The sequence below is a fragment of the Rana temporaria genome, chromosome 12 (genome assembly GCF_905171775.1).
Source record: "Rana temporaria chromosome 12, aRanTem1.1, whole genome shotgun sequence".
Classification (NCBI taxonomy): Eukaryota; Metazoa; Chordata; class Amphibia; order Anura; family Ranidae; genus Rana; species Rana temporaria.
In genome coordinates, this window is record NC_053500.1 from 79,553,318 (window position 1) to 79,573,537 (window position 20,220).

The following is a 20,220-nucleotide window of genomic DNA, read 5'->3' on the forward strand; positions in this document are numbered from 1 at the left end:
ATGTACCCCATATCCATTCACTTAGGGTGGGGGGCCGGTATCTGGGGGCCCCCTTATTTGAGGGGACTCCCAGATTCCGATAAGCCCCCGCCCGCAGACCCCGACAACCAACGGCAAGGGTTGTCGGGAAGAGGTCCTGTCCTCATCAACATGGGGACAGGGTGCTCTGGGGTGGGGGGGCCCGCAGTGCGCCCCCCTGCCCCAGAGCACCCAACCCCCCCATGTTGAGGGCATGCGGCCTGGCACGGCTCAGGAGGGGGGGGGGCGCTCGCTCGTCCCCACTCCCTTCCTGGCCGGCCGGGTAGCGTGCTTTGGATACGGGTCTGGCATGGATTGTAGGGGGACCCCCTACGTCGATTTTTCGGCGTAGGGGGGGTCTCCTTACAACCCATACCAGACCTAAGGGCCTGGTATGCTCCTGGGGGGGGAACCCATGCCGGTTTTGAATTTAAAAATTGCCGTGGAGTTCTTCCTCAGGAATGCATACCAAATGCCGTCGCTTGAATGGGCCTTTACAAGGTGTGACTAACTTTACACATTGTAAAACCAGCCCTAGTTTTGCGCAAGCAAAATCGGAACTTACGCAGAAATCACAATGCTGAAATGCTTTGAGAATCTGCTTAAGTCCTCATTTGCATACTCAAAGCTGCATTTCCATGAGAAATGCCCCCAGCGGCGGATGCGGTACTGCATCCTAAGATCTGACCGTGTAAGTGTCTTACACATGTCAGATTTTCTGCCTAACTTTGGAAAAAGCCTTTTGAGGATCATTTCCAAAGTTAGGTACAGACTGAACAGCAGTTAAGTCTGCGTATCTCTTTTGGGAATCAGGCCCACTGCTCCTGAAAAAACTGCAATTTTTACAACTTTTTTTTTGCATTGATACATGTACCCTGGGGCAGGACCCGGGCCCCCAGACCCTTTACAATTAGCACTTTTGATTTCGAATGTGCGAGTCCCATAGACTTTAACAGGGTTCTAAAGTTCGCACAAACTTTCGATCCGTTCGCAGGTTCTGGTGCAAACCGAACCGAGGGGTGTTCGGCTCATCCCTAGTGATGAGGAGTCATTGTATCATCTCCTGTGTAACCCCCTAAATACCAGACAAACACTACCACGTCTGTTGTGTGCGGCTGAGAGGAGGTTGCAGTGCAGCCAAATTCAGTTGAATGAGTCACGCTCAGTGGGCGCTCCAAGAAGTATAGTTCTTGCTGGGACCGTGAAGCAAAGCATCACAGCTGTGCTATGTGTACACCCCAGGCCGCTCGCTGCCTCTGTAGCAAAAGGAGGATCTGTTCCACCCCCCCCAAATTGCAAGTGTAATGCCGTGTACACACGACCGTTTTTCTGGGTTCTAAAAAATTACGTTTTTATTATGTCATTAAAAATGATCGTGAGTGGGCTCCAGAGCATTCTTCACTATGTAAAAAATGGGCATTCAAAATTTCGAACATGCTCTATTTTTTTGCGACGTTTTTAACGTTGTCGTTTTTAGGGTTGTAAAAAATGGTGTGTGGGCTTTAACGACGTTAAAAAAAACGCGCATGCTCAGAAGAAAGTTATGAGACGGGAGCGCTCGTTCTGTTAAAACTAGAGTTCGTAATGGAGTAAGCACATTCATCACGCTGTAACAGATTGAAAAGCGCAAATCGTCTTTTACTAACACAAAATCAGCATAAGCAGCCCCGGTAGGCCAGTCCCGCTCTGGTCTTGTGTCCTGATTGGATAGATTGATAGCAGTGCAGCTATTGGCTCCCGCTGCTGTCAATCAAATCAAATGACACAGCTCCAGGGGGCGGAGCCAAGTCCTGCATCCTGTGTAAATGGACACAGATGCAGGACTTGGGAGCGTGCCCGCACGGTTGTCCAACATGGAGAGTGCTTCTCCAACGTGGACAATTGATGCGGTGAGGAGCCACCAGTGCCACTGAGGGACCACAGAAGGCGAGAACTGGGGCAACTTTGTGCAAAACGAACTGCACAATGGAGGAAAGAATGAATGAATGAATGAATGACTTGTATAACACAAGTCATGCGAACTGAATCGCCTCTGGGCGCTTTTTCCAGCCAGAGTCTGCTTGGCTGGTGCGGTCATTTTACCCTGTAGGATCGTGACACGCTTCGGACACACAGTCATACACATATATACTGGGCCAATTTGGACAAGATCCAATTTACCTACCAGCATGTCTTTGGAGTGTGGGAGGAAACTGGAGGACCCGGAGGAAACCCACGCATGCACAGGGAGAACATGCAAACTCCAGGCAGATGGTGTCGTGGTCGGGATTCGAACCAGCGACCCTTTTGCTGCTAGGCGAAAGTGCTACTCACTGCACCACATGTTTGTTATTAAAAAAAACAAAGGCTTACAAACCCTTTAAGGATAGGAACGTTTTGACTACGCTGTCAGGAGAGTATAGTAGACCAGCACTGTGTGACTGCACAGAGGAGACCCAAAATGTATGCCGTGAAGTTAAAAGGTGTTTATTAACAAATAAATGAAGACAACCAGTGCGCAACAAAATAGCATATACAATCAGGGGAAATACCGTATTCATAAACGAAGCCAGGCCGAGGTCATACACAGGGGAAGTCAGCAGATGGGTGAGGATGGGAACACAGCGGATCAGGGAGCGGATGGATGGACAAGCTGTGGGGCAGGAATCCAAGAGGGAACAGGAACCAATGTAAACAGGCAAAGGGAAGAACGGGTCCAGGATAGGCTCAGGATGGGGAACAGAAACAGAGTCCAGCTAGCAGGGTCAGATAACAGGCTCAGGTCCGGGAGGTAGGACGATACCAGGGCGAGGAGTGATTACACACGCCGGGTATTTATAGAGGCGTGCTGATTGCATTCAGGTCACACCTGAACGCAGGAAGAGCTGTATGCTCCATACTGCAAAGAACCCCCCGCTGGTGGACGCCAGTACTGCAGCCCAAGGATCACATAATACCACCAGGGGAGAGCTCCCCCGGCAGTCCAAGACTGCCGGGAGACACCTGGTGGTGGGCCACAGTACTGCACGCCAAATACCAGGCAGTAACACCAGCGGGGGTAACCTTCCCTGACATATGCCATGGCTGCGTTTTGGAGCTTTTTGGCTTTTTTTTTGCCAAAGCCCCTAAACGCAACCCCATAAAAGCCTATGGTCCGGATTCACAGACAGCAGGCGCACATTACGCCACCGTAGCGTATCCCCTGTACGCTACGCCAACGCAGAGTGGAGAGGCAGGCTCTTGCTCCCAACGCTGCGTCGGCGTGGCGTAGGTTTTAAAGGCGCAGGCCAGCGTAGGTGGAAGTGGGTGTGGCCCCATGCAAATGATGGTCCGATCGTGGTGCAGTGTTTTACAGGCGGCGTATCGTGGACGGCTCATGCGCCGTGACGCGGAGGTATGCACAGCACCCCTATGCGCATGCTCACAACCACGCCGGCGCAACTGCCTAAGATACGCCAGCCCACCGGCTTACGCCAAGCACATAAGTACGCCCAGCCATACGCCCGTCCAGCGCAAAAGTACACCAGCTTGTCTTCCGCTTGGTGCAGAGTACTTTTGTGGTCTGAGCCATGTCAGATACTGAGGTGGACCGGGATAAGAGAAAGAAGAATTTCTCAGCGGCTGAGAGGGCGATCCTGACCTTGGTGGAGGGGAGTGCCCACACCTCTGCTCTAGAGGTAGTTGTGGAGGAGCGTATGGCTGGGCGTACTTATGTGCTCTAGAGGTAGTTGTGGAGGAGCACGTGGATCTCCATCTGGAGGAATGCCTCTACCTTGAGGAGGCTTCCATCTTCCCCGGACCCTCTGAGACCTTGACACCCATCAGGGGAACCCTCTCAAGGGCTACTCCATCCAAAGGAACGCCCTTAAGGGCTACCCCATCCAGTCAGCCCATGTGATGCCCCACCCGAGTCGTCAACACGACAGCTCCGGAGCCGAACCCTTGGCACGAGGCCTGGCCCGCAAGAGGGCAAATGACTGGCCTGAGGACAAGTGCAGCTCAGAGTTTGAGCTTTTATTTTTGGTGCCGTGCACCTGTAAAGGCATGCCATGGCTGTTAATGGCGTGATGCCCTTTTTTTTTTCCACGGATGTCACAGGACCATGCACACAGTGAGGAGTGCAGAATTAGTGACTGGACACCGTTTTGCAGGGGCAGGGTTTGCCCGGTGAGGTCATTGCGACCGTGTGACTGGTGTGTGAGTGTGTGTATGTGTGACTTTTCTGCCAGCAAGGCATGTCAGCTGGCAGGGGTCACCTTGGTTCGTCGGGGAGAGGTTATCCCCACGACCGTGTGAATGTGGTATGAAAGGACAGCAACATCATTGGGGCCTTGGCGTGGCGTTGCTGCTCCCAAGTCCCGTGCAGTGAACTTGGGCTAAACCAATGTGAGGTGGATGTGGTGTGTGTGAGCTAGGGACCACAGTGGTGTGCATGCGTGCATTGTCCGTGTTCCATGATGAATGTGTGTGTTTAACGTGCAAAGATACGTTCCACGAGGCAACTCCTGACTGCTGTTCCTTCAGCAGACGGGGTAGCCTCGGGCAGGGGGGGACTGTGTGGCTCGGGGGTCAGGTCATCACATATGTCAATCTCCAGGCCCTTCCTCATGGTGTAGTTGTGCAGCATGCAACATGCACTGATGATCTGGCACACAAAGTTTGGGGAATACAACAGGGCCCCCCCCGGAATTATCCAGGCATCGGAAACGGGACTTCAGGATGCCAAATGTGCGCTCCACCACTGCATGGGTGCGTATGTGTGCAGCATTGTGTCTTCTCTCGCCTCTGGGTTTGGGATTCCGGTATGGAGTCATGAGATGGGGCCCAAGTGCATATGCCGAGTCACCTGGAAGGGAAAAGACAAGAGGATGTTAGTCGTACATGTGCCCCTCGTGATGTATGCATCATGGGATCGGACAGTCATGCCTGACACCCATGTCACTCACCAACCAGCCAGCTGTCCCCGTACACGTTCTGTTCGAATTCTGTGGAGATGTTGCTTTGACGGAATATGTAGCTGTCGTGGCTGCCCCCGGGGTGTTTTGCACGGACGTACCATATGAGGCATTGGGCATCGGCTATCACCTGTACGTCGATGGAATGCCACTGCTTCCGATTTCGGTATAAGTGCTCTGTGGCACGAGGGGGGCGTAGTGCCACATGTGTGCAATCAATGGCCCCCACGGTGCGTGGGAATCCGGCAATTCTGTAGAAAACCTGCATTGCCTTCTGCCGCAGGTGCTCATGGGTGGGTCTGATGAAGTGGTGGGACATGCGTGTGAGGATTGCGGGGACAACCTGGTGCACACATCTGCTCATGGTGGATTGTGACAACCCAGACACGACTCCACTTGTACGGTGGAAAGATCCACTGGCGAGGAAATGCAGTGTTGCCAGTACCTTGACTAGTGGCTGCACTGCATGTGAGCGTTCTGTCTGGCTGGTGATTTCATCATGCAGGGCTGTGGCTAATTCCAGGATGGCATCAGGGCTGAATCTGAAGATGCGATACACCTCTGATTTCCCCATGCCAAAGACGTTCATGCGCGTTCGGTATATCCTCTCCTGTGCCCTCCTCCGTGCCTGTGGACCCAGTAGTGCTATGACCATGGCTGCCCCTGGCATGTTGGCATACAGATGTGTTGTCCTGCAAGCGTGGTTGCTCAGCTCGTCCGTAACGGTGCTGCTGCAGCTGCTCTCCAGCTGGCCTGTGCACATCTGTTGCTGAGTTACACCGCTTTATGAGGAATAACTTTACGCCGGACGAACAACTTACGTGTAAAAAACGCCGGGCGCACGTACATTTGTGAATCGCCGTATTTCCCTCATTTGAATACCTAATCAATGGGAGAAGCAACATGCGTCCAGCATAAATATGCGCCCACGCTACGCCAGCGTGTGCAAGATACGTTGGCGTAGGATGGCCTGTTTTTAGGCGTATGTTGGTTTGTGGGTCTGGCGCACACATACGCCGGGCGCACATTTGCTCTACTTCGGCATAAAGTGATTTACGTCAGTGTAAGTGCTTTGTGAATCCGGGCCAAAGTGTCCATGTACACATAGGCTGTTAGCAGAGTTTCTGGGAATTTTAGGAGCAACCGTGATTCTTCTGCGTTCACGAGAGGAACGTTTTGGCCAAAGACCGCTAGACGCGGCAAAGATGCATGTAAACCGCGGTACCAAGTTTATATGTGTTTTTGCAGTGTTTTTTATGCATGGGAGGTTAGTGGACATGAAGCCTTATGGAAGCTTTCTACACAGTGGCGTCACTAGGGTTGGTGTCACCCGGTGCGGAAAAAAATTGTATCACCCCCCCACCAACTATAGTTCCTCCTCAGTACAGAACCCCCTCCACTAACTGCAGACCCTCCTCCCACAGTATAGATTCCCCTCCCTGCAGTATAGATCCCCTTACTCAGTACAGACCCCCCTCCTCTCAGTGCAGACCCCTCCATCAGTACAGACACCCCCACCTCAGTGGAGACCCCCCCCAGCAGAACAGACACCCCTCACTTCAGTGCAGCAGACCCCCAGCAGTAGACACCCCCCTCAGTGCAATCCCCCCAACAGTACAGACACCCCCCTCAGTGCAGACCCCCCACCTTAGTGCAGACCACCCCAGCAGTAGACACCCCCCTCAGTGCAGACCCCCCCAGCAGTAGACACCCCCACCTCAGTGCAGAGCCCCCCAGCAGTAGACACCTCCCTCAGTGCAGACCCCCCAATGGTACAGACACCCCCCCTCAGTGCAGATCCCCCAACAATTGACACCCCACCTTAGTGCCCCCAGCATTAGACACTCCCCTCAGTGCAGACACCCCACCTTAGTGCAGACCCCCACAACAGCACAGACACCCCTTGTCAGTGCAGACCCCCAGCAGTAGACACCCCACCTTAGTACAGACCCCCCAGCAGTAGACACCCCCCTCAGTGCAGACCCCCCAGCAATAGACATCCCCCGTAGTGCAGACCCCTGCAGCAGTAGACACCCCCATAGTGCAGACCCCCGCAGCAGTAGACACCCCTCCCAGTGCAGACCCCCAACAGTACAGACACCCACCTCAGTGCAGACCCCCCAGCAGTAGACACCCTTCTCAGTGCAGACCCCCCTCAGTTCAGACCCCGCAGCAGTAGACACCCCCTCAGTGCAGACCCCCCAGCAGTAGACACCCCCGTAGTGCAGACCCCTGCAGCAGTAGACACCCCCCATAGTGCAGACCCCCGCAGCAGTAGACACCCCCCTCAGTGCAGACCCTCCAGCAGTAGACACCCCCCCCTCAGTGCAGACCCCCCAGAATTAGACACCCCCCTCAGTGCAGACCCCCCACCTTAGTACAGACACCCCTCCCAGTGCAGACACACCCCTCAGTGCAGACCCCCCAGCAGTAGACACCTCCTTAGTGCAGACCCCCTAGCAGTAGACACCCCCCTCATTGCAGACCCATCAGCAGTAGACACCCCCCTCAGTGCAGACCCGCAAGCAGTAGACACCCCCCTCAGTGCAGACCCCCCAGTAGTAGACTCCCCCCTCCATTACCCCCCAGCAGTAGACACCCCCCCCTCAGTGCAGACACCCCTATAGTGCAGACCCTCGCAGCAGTAGACACAACTCCCAGTGCAGACCCCCCAACAGTACAGACACCCACCTCAGTGCAGACCCCCCAGCAGTAAACACCCCCTTAGTGCAGACCCCCATCAGTAGACACCCCCCTCAGTGCAGACCCCCAAGCAATAGACACCCCCCTCAGTGCAGACCGACCTCAGTACAGACACCACCCAGCAGTAGACAGTGACACCCCACCTCAGTGCAGACCCCCCTTAGTACAGAGCGGTCAGATACACATTACACACAGCGGTGCGTGTCCCTCGATCGCAGGCTCCTCCTCCTCCGCTCCGCGGAGGAACACAGCCACAGCGCGAGCTGCAGAGCTAATCAGGGCAGCGGGCGGGGTTAGTGGTGCCGCAACCCACGGGTGTTACCCGGGTGCGTCCCGCACCTGCCTAGTGACCCCACTGTTTCTATGCTCATTTAAATAAAGCCAGCAATGGACACGGTGTGAATGAGCCCTGTCATCCTCGAAGTGTGTGAAGCCTCCACTATGTACACTAGGGCCCCCCCCCACTCTCCTTTCTAGTGGTTGGCCTTCTAGCCAATGAGTCTCAGGGCTCTTTAAGCGGGCGGTATAAAAGCAGTGAGTGCGCTCCTCCTCTTCTTGTCTCAGCTGAGAACCCAGACACTCCCCGCCTTCGGTTCAGTACTCTGCCTGTCTCTTGTGGTAACACAGCGAACCCCCTCTGCTGTCAGCCATGTCTGCCAGCGAAGAAGCGGTCCCCGCCCAGGCTCCTAAGTCCGAAGAGCAGCCGCCGTCTAAAGAGGAGAGCCAGGCCGCCGAGCCCAAGAAAAAGACGACAGAGGAGCAGAAGCCAGCTGAGGAGGCAGCAGTGGAGGTGGCAGAGAGCGTGGAAGAGGCGGCGGCTCCTCCGCAGCCTGAAGTCACCTACAAATCTCTGGTGCTGAGCGGACATGGCGGCTATGATAAGGTGAAGCTGCAGAATAAGAAGGGCACCCCCAAACCCAAAGCCGGGGAGGTGCTGATCCGGGTCCGAGCCTGCGGACTCAACTTCGCCGACCTAATGGCCAGACAAGGAGTATACGATCGCCTGCCATCCCTGCCTGTCTCTCTGGGGATGGAGTGCTCCGGTATCGTGGAGGAACTAGGAGAAGGTGTCACCGATAGACAGGTCAGTCCTACATATTGATCGATCCATGGATGGATCAATGGGTGTGACCGTCATCACATCACCCGCACTGCTTCCGCGATATGGCACATCAGCAGCAAGGGATCTTGGCTGGCATTAGTGATTATCTGATCCCTTCCCGCTCTTCAGTATTAATCAGCCGATGTATTGATTGATAGACGTGTTATAGCCGATTAGCGGTACCAGTACTTCAGACTGATTCTCTCACTTGCACACGAGGGGGCGGTGTTGCTTTCTTCCCTATGTCTAGCATTTGGATGGGCTGTGGCTGGCTGTCAGTGCTGGCTGATGCTTCTGCTGACTGTACTTGAGCTATTCTCATCCAGAGGTGCTGGGGGTTCCCACATACCCCCCCCCCCTAAATTGGTTTTTAGCAAGACCTGCCTAGTATTTCAAGTGAGGCAAAACGGTTGAGAATGGCTGCTCTAGTTCAGTGACTCTCTGGGGATGGGTGGGGAAATGTTTTACCATTTAGATATATAGCAGAGATCTCATCTTGCTGGATGGCCACACCTAAGGCTACATTCACACCAGTGTTTGGGGCAAATTGTAGCAGCAAGGTGTGTCCAGCAGTGATCACCTCATAATTGTTGGGGGGACTAGCCGCTGGCAACCTGTTATTGACCCAATTCTCAAGACAAAATACCAGGCTAAGGAGTGTTTATCTTTAGGAAAGTGCTGCTGCTTTCTAGGTGAGGCCAATAAGATTTTAAAAATGGTTCACATGACTAAAAATGTCATCTGTGTGAATGGAGCCTATTGTCTCTGGTATGAAATTGTGTATTTGTACCATGTTACAATCTTGGTGGTGTAATTAGAACCCCCCCCCCTTTTTTAGGTTTCAGGTGCATGTGTCTGACTTGACATTTCAGTTTTTGTTTAGTGGGCGTTGTAAATGGATATTGTAACTACCATCTAATTCTATATAAAAGCTGTTTTTGGAAATAATTGTGACCAGGTGAGAATGAATTTCCCCCTGTAATTAGCTGGTCAGGCAATATTGTCCTATGGGCACCTTAGTAGTGGGAAGGGAGGGCTGTGTACAAGATGCAGCAGCTTCTAGCAGACAGTCAGAATCAGTTCACTTGATTGTTGCTTTGTCTTGTACCTAAATGTGGTAAACCCTGACCACCCCATATGGCCAGGATTTCTGAAGTCCTGTGATCTATAGAATGAACGGTAGTAAGACTTGCAATATCTTGTGTGGTTTTTGTCTACTGATCCGTCATGGCATTGTGGTTGTAGATCACATAATGGTGAGATGGGTGTGGCGGTCAGCAGTACAGATTCTGAAGCTCTCTAATTCCGTAGCTGTTGAAGAATTTTGTGGTCTCTGGGTTTGTCCTATCAACCAATTGCCCTCCCATCAATAAAATAGTTTTTCTCATCCCAATTACTTTTTAATGTGTTTCTAGAGGAATCTTATTGCTGGGTGGCTTTAACCACACAGTGGACCATGATAGGGCTTTTATTGAGGTTTCCTATAGGTTATGTTGCCTTCTACCTGAGATCAATAAATATTTAAGAGTAGTTTGTGAATTTGAGTTTAAGGATTTCTTTGGGTGGCCATAGGGCTGCAACTAACGATTAGTTGGCCGATTATTGTTTAGATCGGATAAAAGCCTTAAAAAAAAAGGTTCTCTATTGAAGTATATTGAACCAAAAAAAATAGAAATAGCACCATTTTGCTTTAAAAAGTCCTTGCCCTTTCCAGATACGCGAATACACTATGTGAACATGTCCCATAGGAAAACATGTAAATGTAAACTACAGTTTCTGCAAAAAGCACCAAAAAACAGGTGTAAACCCAGGCCTGAGATGTTTTGTAACATAATGGGGTTAAAAAAAACAAATGTACAAAGAGCAAATCGTTACTGTAAGGGGTTAATTTTTTTACTGTGGGACAGTGAAAGTAATATTTACAGTAGTGATTTGCTTTTTTGTTTTTAATACCATTGTTACTGGCCGATTAATCGATTATGAAAATTGTAATCGATTGATTTCATAATCGAGTAGTAGTTTCAGCTCCCCCTAGGTGGCCATTAACACCCCTTTGTGCACAGGCCGCGTCTGTTGTGCCTGCATCCGCCCCAAGCTGCGTGCAGACAGCCTATAGAGTTGGACTTGGTGCAGTGGCTGCACACACGGCCGCATCTTAACATTGTATTTGAATGCAGGTAGTATGTTCAGATCAGTGCATATACCTCCATAGTTGCCTGTGCGCAGCTTTAGGCGAATTCTTGTGCAATAACAAGCAGCCTGCATGCAGAGCGGGTGTTAACGCCCATCTGAGTCCTAAATGGCAAAAGTAATTTCCATTTTTAGATTCCACAAAGTGTTAATGGAAGTAAAAACCTTTTATCTTTTGGCTTAGTTACTAAACTCACAACAGTAAAATCAGTCTCTATATGCAGTAAAGCATGCTTGTTATACTTTGGAACCTAAGGGGTTAACCCTCCACATTGTGTTAAAAAGGCTGTTTGATTCTGTATGCTTGGATCCTCCCTTCCTTCCACTGATTTCCTGATGACACAGCCTTTGGAGTCAGGCTGCACGTTTGGTGTGTATTGCTAGAGGTTTTTTCTTGGTAGTGCATACCATCAGCACAGGGCCAATCGACACTATCCAGACAGTCTGGGCTCTTGCAGTCTTTTAGAACAGTCAGAAAACTCCTACAAGCTGTAAAGCCAAGTTCCAACTGTTTTTAGTTAAGTCAGCTGCTCCAAAAAGCATAGCTGCTGACTTTTAATAAATGCCCACCACCCCTCCTTGGCGCTGTCATATCTTGCCTGGACACCATGACCGCTTGTGTCCTCATGGCCAGGCACACCCATCGCATGTGTAAATTGCGCTGCGCTCTGCCAGTTAATCTTCTGGGACCTGTGTTGTGTCGCAGAAGATTGCTGGCAGGGAGGGGCAGCCTAGGGCAAGAGGAGTTTTCTAGGCGGCCAAGGACAGGAAGGAGGAAGTGGGACAGGAAGTCCCACTAAAAAGGACGCACCCCCCCAAAAAAACATGCCAAATGTGGCATGTCAGTGGGTGAGGAGTGCTTAAAGCAGAAGTTCCACTTTTGGGTGGAATGCCACTTTAACCAGTTCTTGGCTGAGCACTGATGGAAGTCATAAGACTGCTATATCTTGCTGACAAGATATGTAGCCATTTATATTTACTAAGATGTATTTCCATGTTTTTACTGTGGGAGACCAGATATAGTGAATGAGTTTTAGTAACACTTTAATGTGGTGTCTCATGGCCAGCATTTTGATGGATGCATAAGAGCTGTAGGTTTGCCACTTTCTGTGCAACGTGTCTTTTTAAGATGCATATATTAAATTTCAGTGCATTTTCATAGCTTAAAGGGGTTGTAAACCCAACTGTTTTTCACCTTAAAGCGGAGTTCCAACCACAATTGGCATTTTTTAAATGCATGTTCTTTCATCCTGCGTTTTAATAATATAAATCTGGTCACTTACTATTTCACAATCCGCCGCCGATCTGCATAGATATTCAAAAAAGATAGTTAAAACTATATCTACACCGTTGTCATTTTGCTTGTGGGCATTGTGAAGCCTACAAGCACTTACTTCCTGGAAGTCTTGGATGGGGAGTGATAATTGGACAGCGCACTGCATCCTGGGAAATGACACACATTTTCCAGGAGCATTAGAGGGAGATGTCAGAATCCTAGGTGGTTTCAAAGGCAGATTTCGTGGGACTGCATAGCAACAGGCATTTCCAGATGAGTAAAAATGTTTTTTTTTTTTTTTACTTTTTTAGGTCTAATGAGCACAATAATGAGAATTATTTCGGGATGCAAACTCCACTTTTTTTACTGCATCCTATGCATTAAAGTGAAACGTCTATTACTGGCCCCCCAGCCCGCCGTTTTTCTTGCCTAAGCACTGGAAAGTCCTGTTGCACGCACTGTATCTTTGTCTGGGGTTCTCTGCACTTCATTGGATGGATTGATGGCAGCGCAGCCATTGTCTCCCTCTGCTGTCAATCAAATCCAATGGTGCAGGCGGCGGGGCCAAGTCCTGTGTTCAGCAGCTATGGACACTGAATGCAGGACTTGGAGTGTGCATGCAAGGTAACCCCCTTGGGAGAGTTCTTCCCGATAGGGGGGGGGGGAGCTAAGAGCTGCTGGGCGACCCCAGAAAACGGTGTGCTGGGCCACACTGTGCAAAATGAGCTGCACAGTGGAGCAAGTATGCCTTTTTCCACCATTCGACCTCTTGCCTATATGCCTTTACCTAGAGACTTCCGTATTATCCCTTGTCTGCCACAGGGGGTTATTTGCTCGGTTGGTCTGATGCCGCACATGGCTTACCCAATGTTGGGGGTGGCCAATTCCTTGTAGTAAAAAACAAGGGGGGAACTAATGCGCAAACCAGCCTAACCCGGGAAAAAATATAGTGGTACAAATAAATTAAAAGTTACAATCAAGCAGCAGCCACAACTAATAGTGCTCACGCACTGACAGCATATGATAGACAGGGGGATGTAGTGGCGCTTGCAAATACTAAAAACCGACAATTTAAAACAATAAAATCTAAACAATGATTCCTAAAGTATGAGAGTGAATCCGTCCTCTACTGGGGTAAAATTGTGTTCCACTCGAGGTCTATGCCCAAAGAATAATATCCAACATCAATAATTAGATGTGGAAGGAACTGCGAGTGAATAAATAATGAAATCCAATGGATAAAAGTGCTTAACTGGCCGCACGGTGTACATGGGATAATAATCCTTTTTTTAAAAATGTGTCATAAATCCTTAAAGTGCTTGATAAAAAACAAGTGCAAAGTGCTAATAAATAATAGCAGTGAATGAAAGCTCCAGCTCTCCTGGAAAGTGGTTAATTACTAATTAGCAAACACATGCAGGAAAAAGCAACAACTGAAACGAAGTCCAAAAATGCAAGTGTCCTAAAAACCTAAATGGTTCAATCATAAAACTGTTGTTTTTCTGTGCGATGAAAAAAATATAATAATAAATAAAAAATAAAAAAATCATAAATAGTCCAAAAACAGTACAATATCACTGCAGGATTAGTGATAGTGAATAAAACTATATCCAGTGCACAATCAAGTGATAATGATAATATTAAAAATAAAGTACAAAGTACAAAGTGCATATGTGCTCCATTCAACAATTCAGATGATCAGTGGTTAATTCAGTGAAGACTTGTTACATTGTGCTCATTCAGTGAAGACTTGTTACATTGTGCTCATTCAGTGAAGACTTGTTACATTGTGCTCATTCAGTGAAGACTTGTTACATTGTGCTCATATGTCTGTGAATCAAACCAGCCCGATTTTCCTCAGTGTGGGGATTATTTTTACCAAGCCTGTAACAGGAGCTGCTCTGCAGTCACATAGATAAAATCCAGGATCCAAAAACGGCTCACACTCCTCCCCATTCAGGCTCTCAAAAAGAAACACAGGAATGCCTCCATAGCATAAAACCACAGGATATCAGTTTAATAAAGAAAAACGAATACTCACAAACATTGCTGTGTTAAACAGCGTGTGTACAATCGAGTGTCACCGCTCTGCGGCCGCAAAGCAGGTGACTTCACCAGCAAGCCCTCTGTGTCCTCCTCACGCGTATCGCGACAGCCCTACGTCGCTTAATCATAGGATCCTATGATTAAGCGACGTAGGGCTGTCGCGATGCGCGTGAGGAGGACACAGAGGGCTTGCTGGTGAAGTCGCGTGCTTTGCGGCCGCAGAGCGGTGACACTCGATTGTACAAACGCTGTTTAACACAGCAATGTTTGTGAGTGTATTCGTTTTTCTTTATTAAACTGATATCCTGTGGTTTTATGCTATGGAGGCATTCCTGTGTTTCTTTTTGAGAGCCTGAATGGGGAGGAGTGTGAGCCGTTTTTGGATCCTGGATTTTATCTATGACTGCAGAGCAGCTCCTGTTACAGGCTTGGTAAAAGCCTCAGGAAGGTAAGAGGCTGGTAAAAATAATCCCCACACTGAGGAAAATCGGGCTGGTTTGATTCAGACATATGAGCACAATGTAACAAGTCTTCACTGAATGAGCACAATGTAAAAAGTCTTCACTGAATTAACCACTGATCATCTGATTTGTTGAATGGAGCACAGATGCACTTTGCACTTTGGACTTTATTTTTAATATTATCATTATCACTTGATTGTGCACTGGATATAGTTTTATTCACTATCTGTTTTTGGACTATTTATTATTTTTTTATTTATTATATTATATTTTTTTCATCGCACAGAAAAACAGTTTTATGATTGAACCGTTTAGGTTTTAGGACACTTGCATTTTTGGACTTCTTTTCAGTTGTTGCTTTTTCCTGCATGTGTTTGCTAATTAGTAATTAACCACTTTCCAGGAGAGCTGGAGCTTTCATTCACTGCTATTATTGTTTTATTTATTAGCACTTTGCACTTGTTTTTTATCAAGCACTTTAAGGATTTATGACACATATTTTAAAAAAAAGGATTATTATCCCATGTACACTGTGCGGCCAGTTAGGCACTTATCCATTGGATTTCATTATTTATTCACTCGCAGTTCCTTCCACATCTAATTATTGATGTTGGATGGTATTCTTTGGGCATAGACCTCGAGTGGAACACAATTTTACCCCAGTAGAGGACGGACTCACTCTCATACTTTAGGAATCATTGTTTAGAATATTTTATTGTTTTAAATTATTGTCGGTTTTTAGTATTTGCAAGCGCCACTACATCCCCCTGTCTATCAATTCCTTGTAGTATTTTTCCTTTTATGTTGTAATATTGGCTATTTTATCGTGGTTTTTGAAATTGTACTGTTTGCTTTATAGATTGGTTCTCTTGAAGAAGCGGTTCCACTGCGAAACTAGTCGAGGCATAGACCAGTCTGTTTGTAATACAGAGATCTTCTGGGGCCACCCTGAGTTTCTGTTTTTTCAACTTTCAACCATGTATTGTAAATTTTATATGTAATAAATTCTCCTTTTTTTATATATATATATATATATATATATATATATATATATATATATATATATATATATATATATATATATATATATATATATATATATATATATATATATATATATATATATATAATTTTGTTATTAAGTACCGATAGTCCATGAACTTCTGGGGGGGGGGGGGATGTTATAGGGTCAGCATTTTGTTTTTATAGTAATTCGGCTGATGGTACATTTAAAATTAACTGCTTTGCTTATATGAGGCTATACTCAACACACTTGCACATGTCTCTTGTACTTGAGACCATAACAGTTTAGCTCAGGGCTCGACAAATCCCGGTCGCCATGGCGACTAGAAATAGCATCCTGGCGACTTGGCTTGGAAGGTGGGCAAAAAAAGGTGAGCTGGCGCCATCTGGTGAGCCGTTGGTATTACAAGTTAAGCATTACAAGTTAAACAGCAATTCTAATGTAATTTTTTTGCTATTTTTCGCTACCATCTCCTTCCCTCTAATTAGAACCCCCCAAACATTATATATATTTTTTATCCTAAAACCCTAGAGAATAAAATGGCGATCGTTGCAATACTTTATGTCACGCTGTATTTGCGCAGCGGTCTTGCAAGCGCACTTTTTTGGTAAAAAAAATATTTTTTTAATTAAAAAATAAAACCGTAAAGTTATCCCCATTTTTTTTAATATGAAAGATAATGTTACGCCGAGTAAATTCATACCCAACATGTCGCGCTTCAAAATTGCGTCCGCTCGTGGAATGCTGACAAACTTTTACCCTTTTAAATTTTCATAGGCGACGTTTAAAAAAATCTACAGGTTGCATGTTTTGAGTTAGAGGAGGTCTAGGGCTAGAATTATTGCTCATGCTCTACCAATCACAGCGATACCTCAGGTGTGGTTTGAACACCGTTTACATATGCAGGCGCTGCTCACGTATGTGTTCGCTTCTGCGCGCAAGCTCGTCGGGACAGGGTGCGTTTTCTGGCTCCTAACTTTTTTAGCTGGCTCCTAGATTCCAAGCAAATTTGTCAAACCCTGGTTTAGCTTTAGTATTGGGTGTCGAGACAAGGACTTTGGTAATGGAAGGGTGTTAACTGGCTCCTGGTCTGTGCGGTCACCTTTCCCCAGGCATCTGGTTGGATTTGGCCTCCTTGCAGTAACCTTATAGTATTAAAGGGGTTGTAAAGGGTCATGTGTTTCACCTTCATTCAGTCTATTCATTAAGGTGAAAAACATCTGTTTTCCAGCCTCCAGTTTTACATGCCTGAGCCCTTGAAAGTACTGCGTCGTGAACGAGCAGGCTTCTCAACCAGGCTTTTCGCCTCTTCTCGGCTCATTCATTAAATGATTGATGGCAGCTCCGCTATCAAACCAATGACATGGCATGCCTGGGGTGGGGCTGAGTGTCGGCGGCTATAGCCGCCATCGGTATCACGGGAGCGTGCCTGCAAGCTAACCCTCTTGGGGAGAGCTTCCCATGAGGGGCGTTGGCTGATGTGGGGAGGAACCTTTACAACCCCTTTTAAATCCTGTTTACCTTTAAAAAATAAACACACTCCTCCATGCTGCAGCATCTGTGCAATGTTGCAGCTGTCCCATGTCAGCTTGTAGACCAACTCTGATCCCATGACCTGATCGCTCATTTCTTGGTCTGCTCTGCAGTGAGTTTGAATCAATTCAATAATGGTTTAGTATAAAGATTTTCAAGAAAATATTCCTGAAAGTTTCTCATGGTTACTATGATTTTCTTATCTGCCTTGCGCCCTTCCCCCTGTTTTGAGGATGCCCCACAGATCAATAGGGTTTAGGTCTGGAGACGTTCTTGACCAGTCCATCATCTTTCCCCTCAGCTTCTGTAGCAAGTCAGTGGTTTAAAAGGTGTTTGCGGTTATGTTGGAATACTGCCCTGTGGCCCAGTCTCTGGAGTGGGTGATCATGCTGCTTCAGTATGTCACAGTACATGTTGGCATTCATGGTTCCCTCAATGAACTGTATCTCTCCAGTGCTGGCAGCACTCATGCAGCCCCAGACTGACACTCTTACCACTAGGGTTGTCCTGATACCACTTTTTTAAGACCCCCCACTTCAGACCTGTAATGTTGTGCACCTCGGCTGCTCAGATGACCAGCAGGCAGCATGGCGGTGACAGGGAGGCAGTGACACACAGGCTGAAGCCTGGCTTTGCAGGGGGGGGGGGGGAGGTCCGTCATCACACCCAGGACCCAGCCGCGGCTCTGACAAATCTCGGCTGTGACTGTCACACAGCCGAGCAGACCGCAGCCGCCTCCCCCACCTCTGTGTATACTACAAGTGCTGTGCGCCGTGCACTGCACTTGTAGTATACACAGAGGGGGAGGCAGCTGCGGTCTGCTCGGCTTTGTGACAGTCACATATTGGTTGGCTACAGCAGTATAGTGGTTGGCTACAGCAGTTTAGTGGCTGGTTAGGGCAGTATAGTGGCAGGCTAGGGCAGTATACCCTGTTTCTCATAAAATAAGCCCTACCCCGACAATAAGACCTAGTGTGAGTTTCTGGGATGGCTGCAATATAAGCCCTACCCCAAAAATAAGCCCTAGTTAAAGTCCTTGTAAAAACATGTAATCCGTTCTGTAAAAAGATTATATAATGTGCAGTGTGTCTCCCTTTTGTAACTGTATTGTGGAAAATACCTTATTTACAGCACTGCTGGGCGCTCACGTGACCCGCCGGAGCTCTTTTCCTCTCTTCCCGGCTGTCAGCTTTTTTTTTTTTTTTCAATAAAACTTTAAGCCCCTACCCACTGCAGTACTCAGAGTGGGGCTGACGTCATTGGGGATCTTGGCGGCACCGTAAATAAGGTATTTTCCACAATAATGTTACACAAGGAGACACACTGCACATGATATAATCTTTTTACAGAACGGATTACATCATTTTATGAGGTCTTTAAACAAAGGTTTATTTTTGGGATTACAGAATTTCACAATGCTGACTCCAGAGCTGACAGGGGGAGAAACTTTTTTGTACATACAGTACCATAAATAAGACATCCCCTGAAAATAAGCCCTAGTGTTTTTTGTAGCCAGAATTAATAGAAGACCGGTCTTATTTTCGGGGAAACACGGTAGTGGCAGGTTAGGATAGTGGCAGGCTGGGGCAATATAGTGGCAGGTTTGGATAGTGGCAGTTTAAAGCAGTATAGTGGCAGTTTTGTATAGTGGCAGAATGGGGCAATATAGTGGTTGGTTAAAGCAGTATAGTGGAAGGTTAGGGTGATATAGCTAGGGATAGTGATGAAGACTTCTGGGCTGCTGTGTACACTCCTCCCCTTTTTTCCTTCAGCTGCCAGATCAACCTGAGTAAAGGAGTCTGTGGGAGGAGTGGAGGAGGCAGCCACACCCCCCCCTCTTCAACTGCGGCTGCCTTGGTAGCTAGTGAAGATCCCAGAGGGACAACCTAAACTTATTAGATGACAGGGGAGAGGTACAGCTTCTTTAGGGTAGGAGATTGACTGACTGTAGGCAAGACACTTGTCTTCGTAATTCTCACCTGGTTGCTGCCACACACGCTTGACACCATCTGAACCAAATTTGTTGATCTTGGTCTCATCAGACCACAGGACATGGTTCCAGTAATCCATGTCCTTGGTCTGCTTGTCTTCAGCAAACTGTGGGCTTGTGCATTTTTAGAGGCTTCCTTCTGGGATGAGTCTTGCAAACAAGTGTGTGGTGTGTGTGTGTGTGTGTGTGTGGTGTGTGTGTGTGTGTGGTGTGTGTGTCTTTTCTGAGTGGAACCCAACTGCTGTATGGTCTTGGCAACTGCGCTGCAGCTCACTTTCAGGGTCTTTTTTACTCAAAGCATTTTATTAAAATTGATACATTTTGAATCCAAATCATCCACCTTGGCAACAATTCTTTTTCCTGATCCTCATTTCTTTGCTATGAGGTGCCATGTTGGACTTCCAGTGACCAGTATGACAGCAGTGACAACAAATTAACTCCTGCTGCCCATTCACACCTGTGACTCATTGGTGTAGTGTTACAAGAGCTCATGACACCAGGGAGGAAAAATGGCCAATTGGACCCAATTTGGATATTTTCATTTGGAGGTGTACTCGCTCGTTGCCAGTGGTTTAGACATTGATGGCTGTTTTCAGGGGATGGCAAATTTACACTGTTATACAAGCTGTACAATCACTACTTTATAGCAATGTGTAATTTCTTTATCAGTGTCTTCACATGAGAAGCTATAATAAAATATTTACAAAAATGTGAGGGGTGTACTCACTTTTGTGAGATACTGTAAGTTATTGCATTGTAATGTGGGTATTTCTCCTGAATCCTACTTAAAGGATCACTAAAGGAAATATATTTTTTAAGCTAAATAGCTTCCTTTACCTTACTGCAGTCCTGGTTTCATGTCCTCATTGTTTGTTTTTGCTTTGAAGTTGCTGTAATCCTTCTCTGATCTCCACACTTCCTGCTTGTCTGGCTCCTTATGAAA

At 47.7% G+C, this 20,220-nt stretch overlaps 1 protein-coding gene across 1 annotated transcript in view; it reads left to right on the forward strand.

Moving 5' to 3' along the window:
• The first annotated feature begins 8,201 nt into the window (after positions 1–8,201).
• The window catches only part of VAT1 (vesicle amine transport 1), a 74,317-nt gene continuing 62,298 nt past the window's right edge, over positions 8,202–20,220 (forward strand). Inside the window, exon 1 of the mRNA XM_040331370.1 lies at positions 8,202–8,739. Within this exon, the coding sequence (XP_040187304.1) occupies positions 8,305–8,739 (435 nt within the window). The 5' untranslated portion in view covers positions 8,202–8,304. The remainder of the gene's footprint in view (positions 8,740–20,220) is intronic.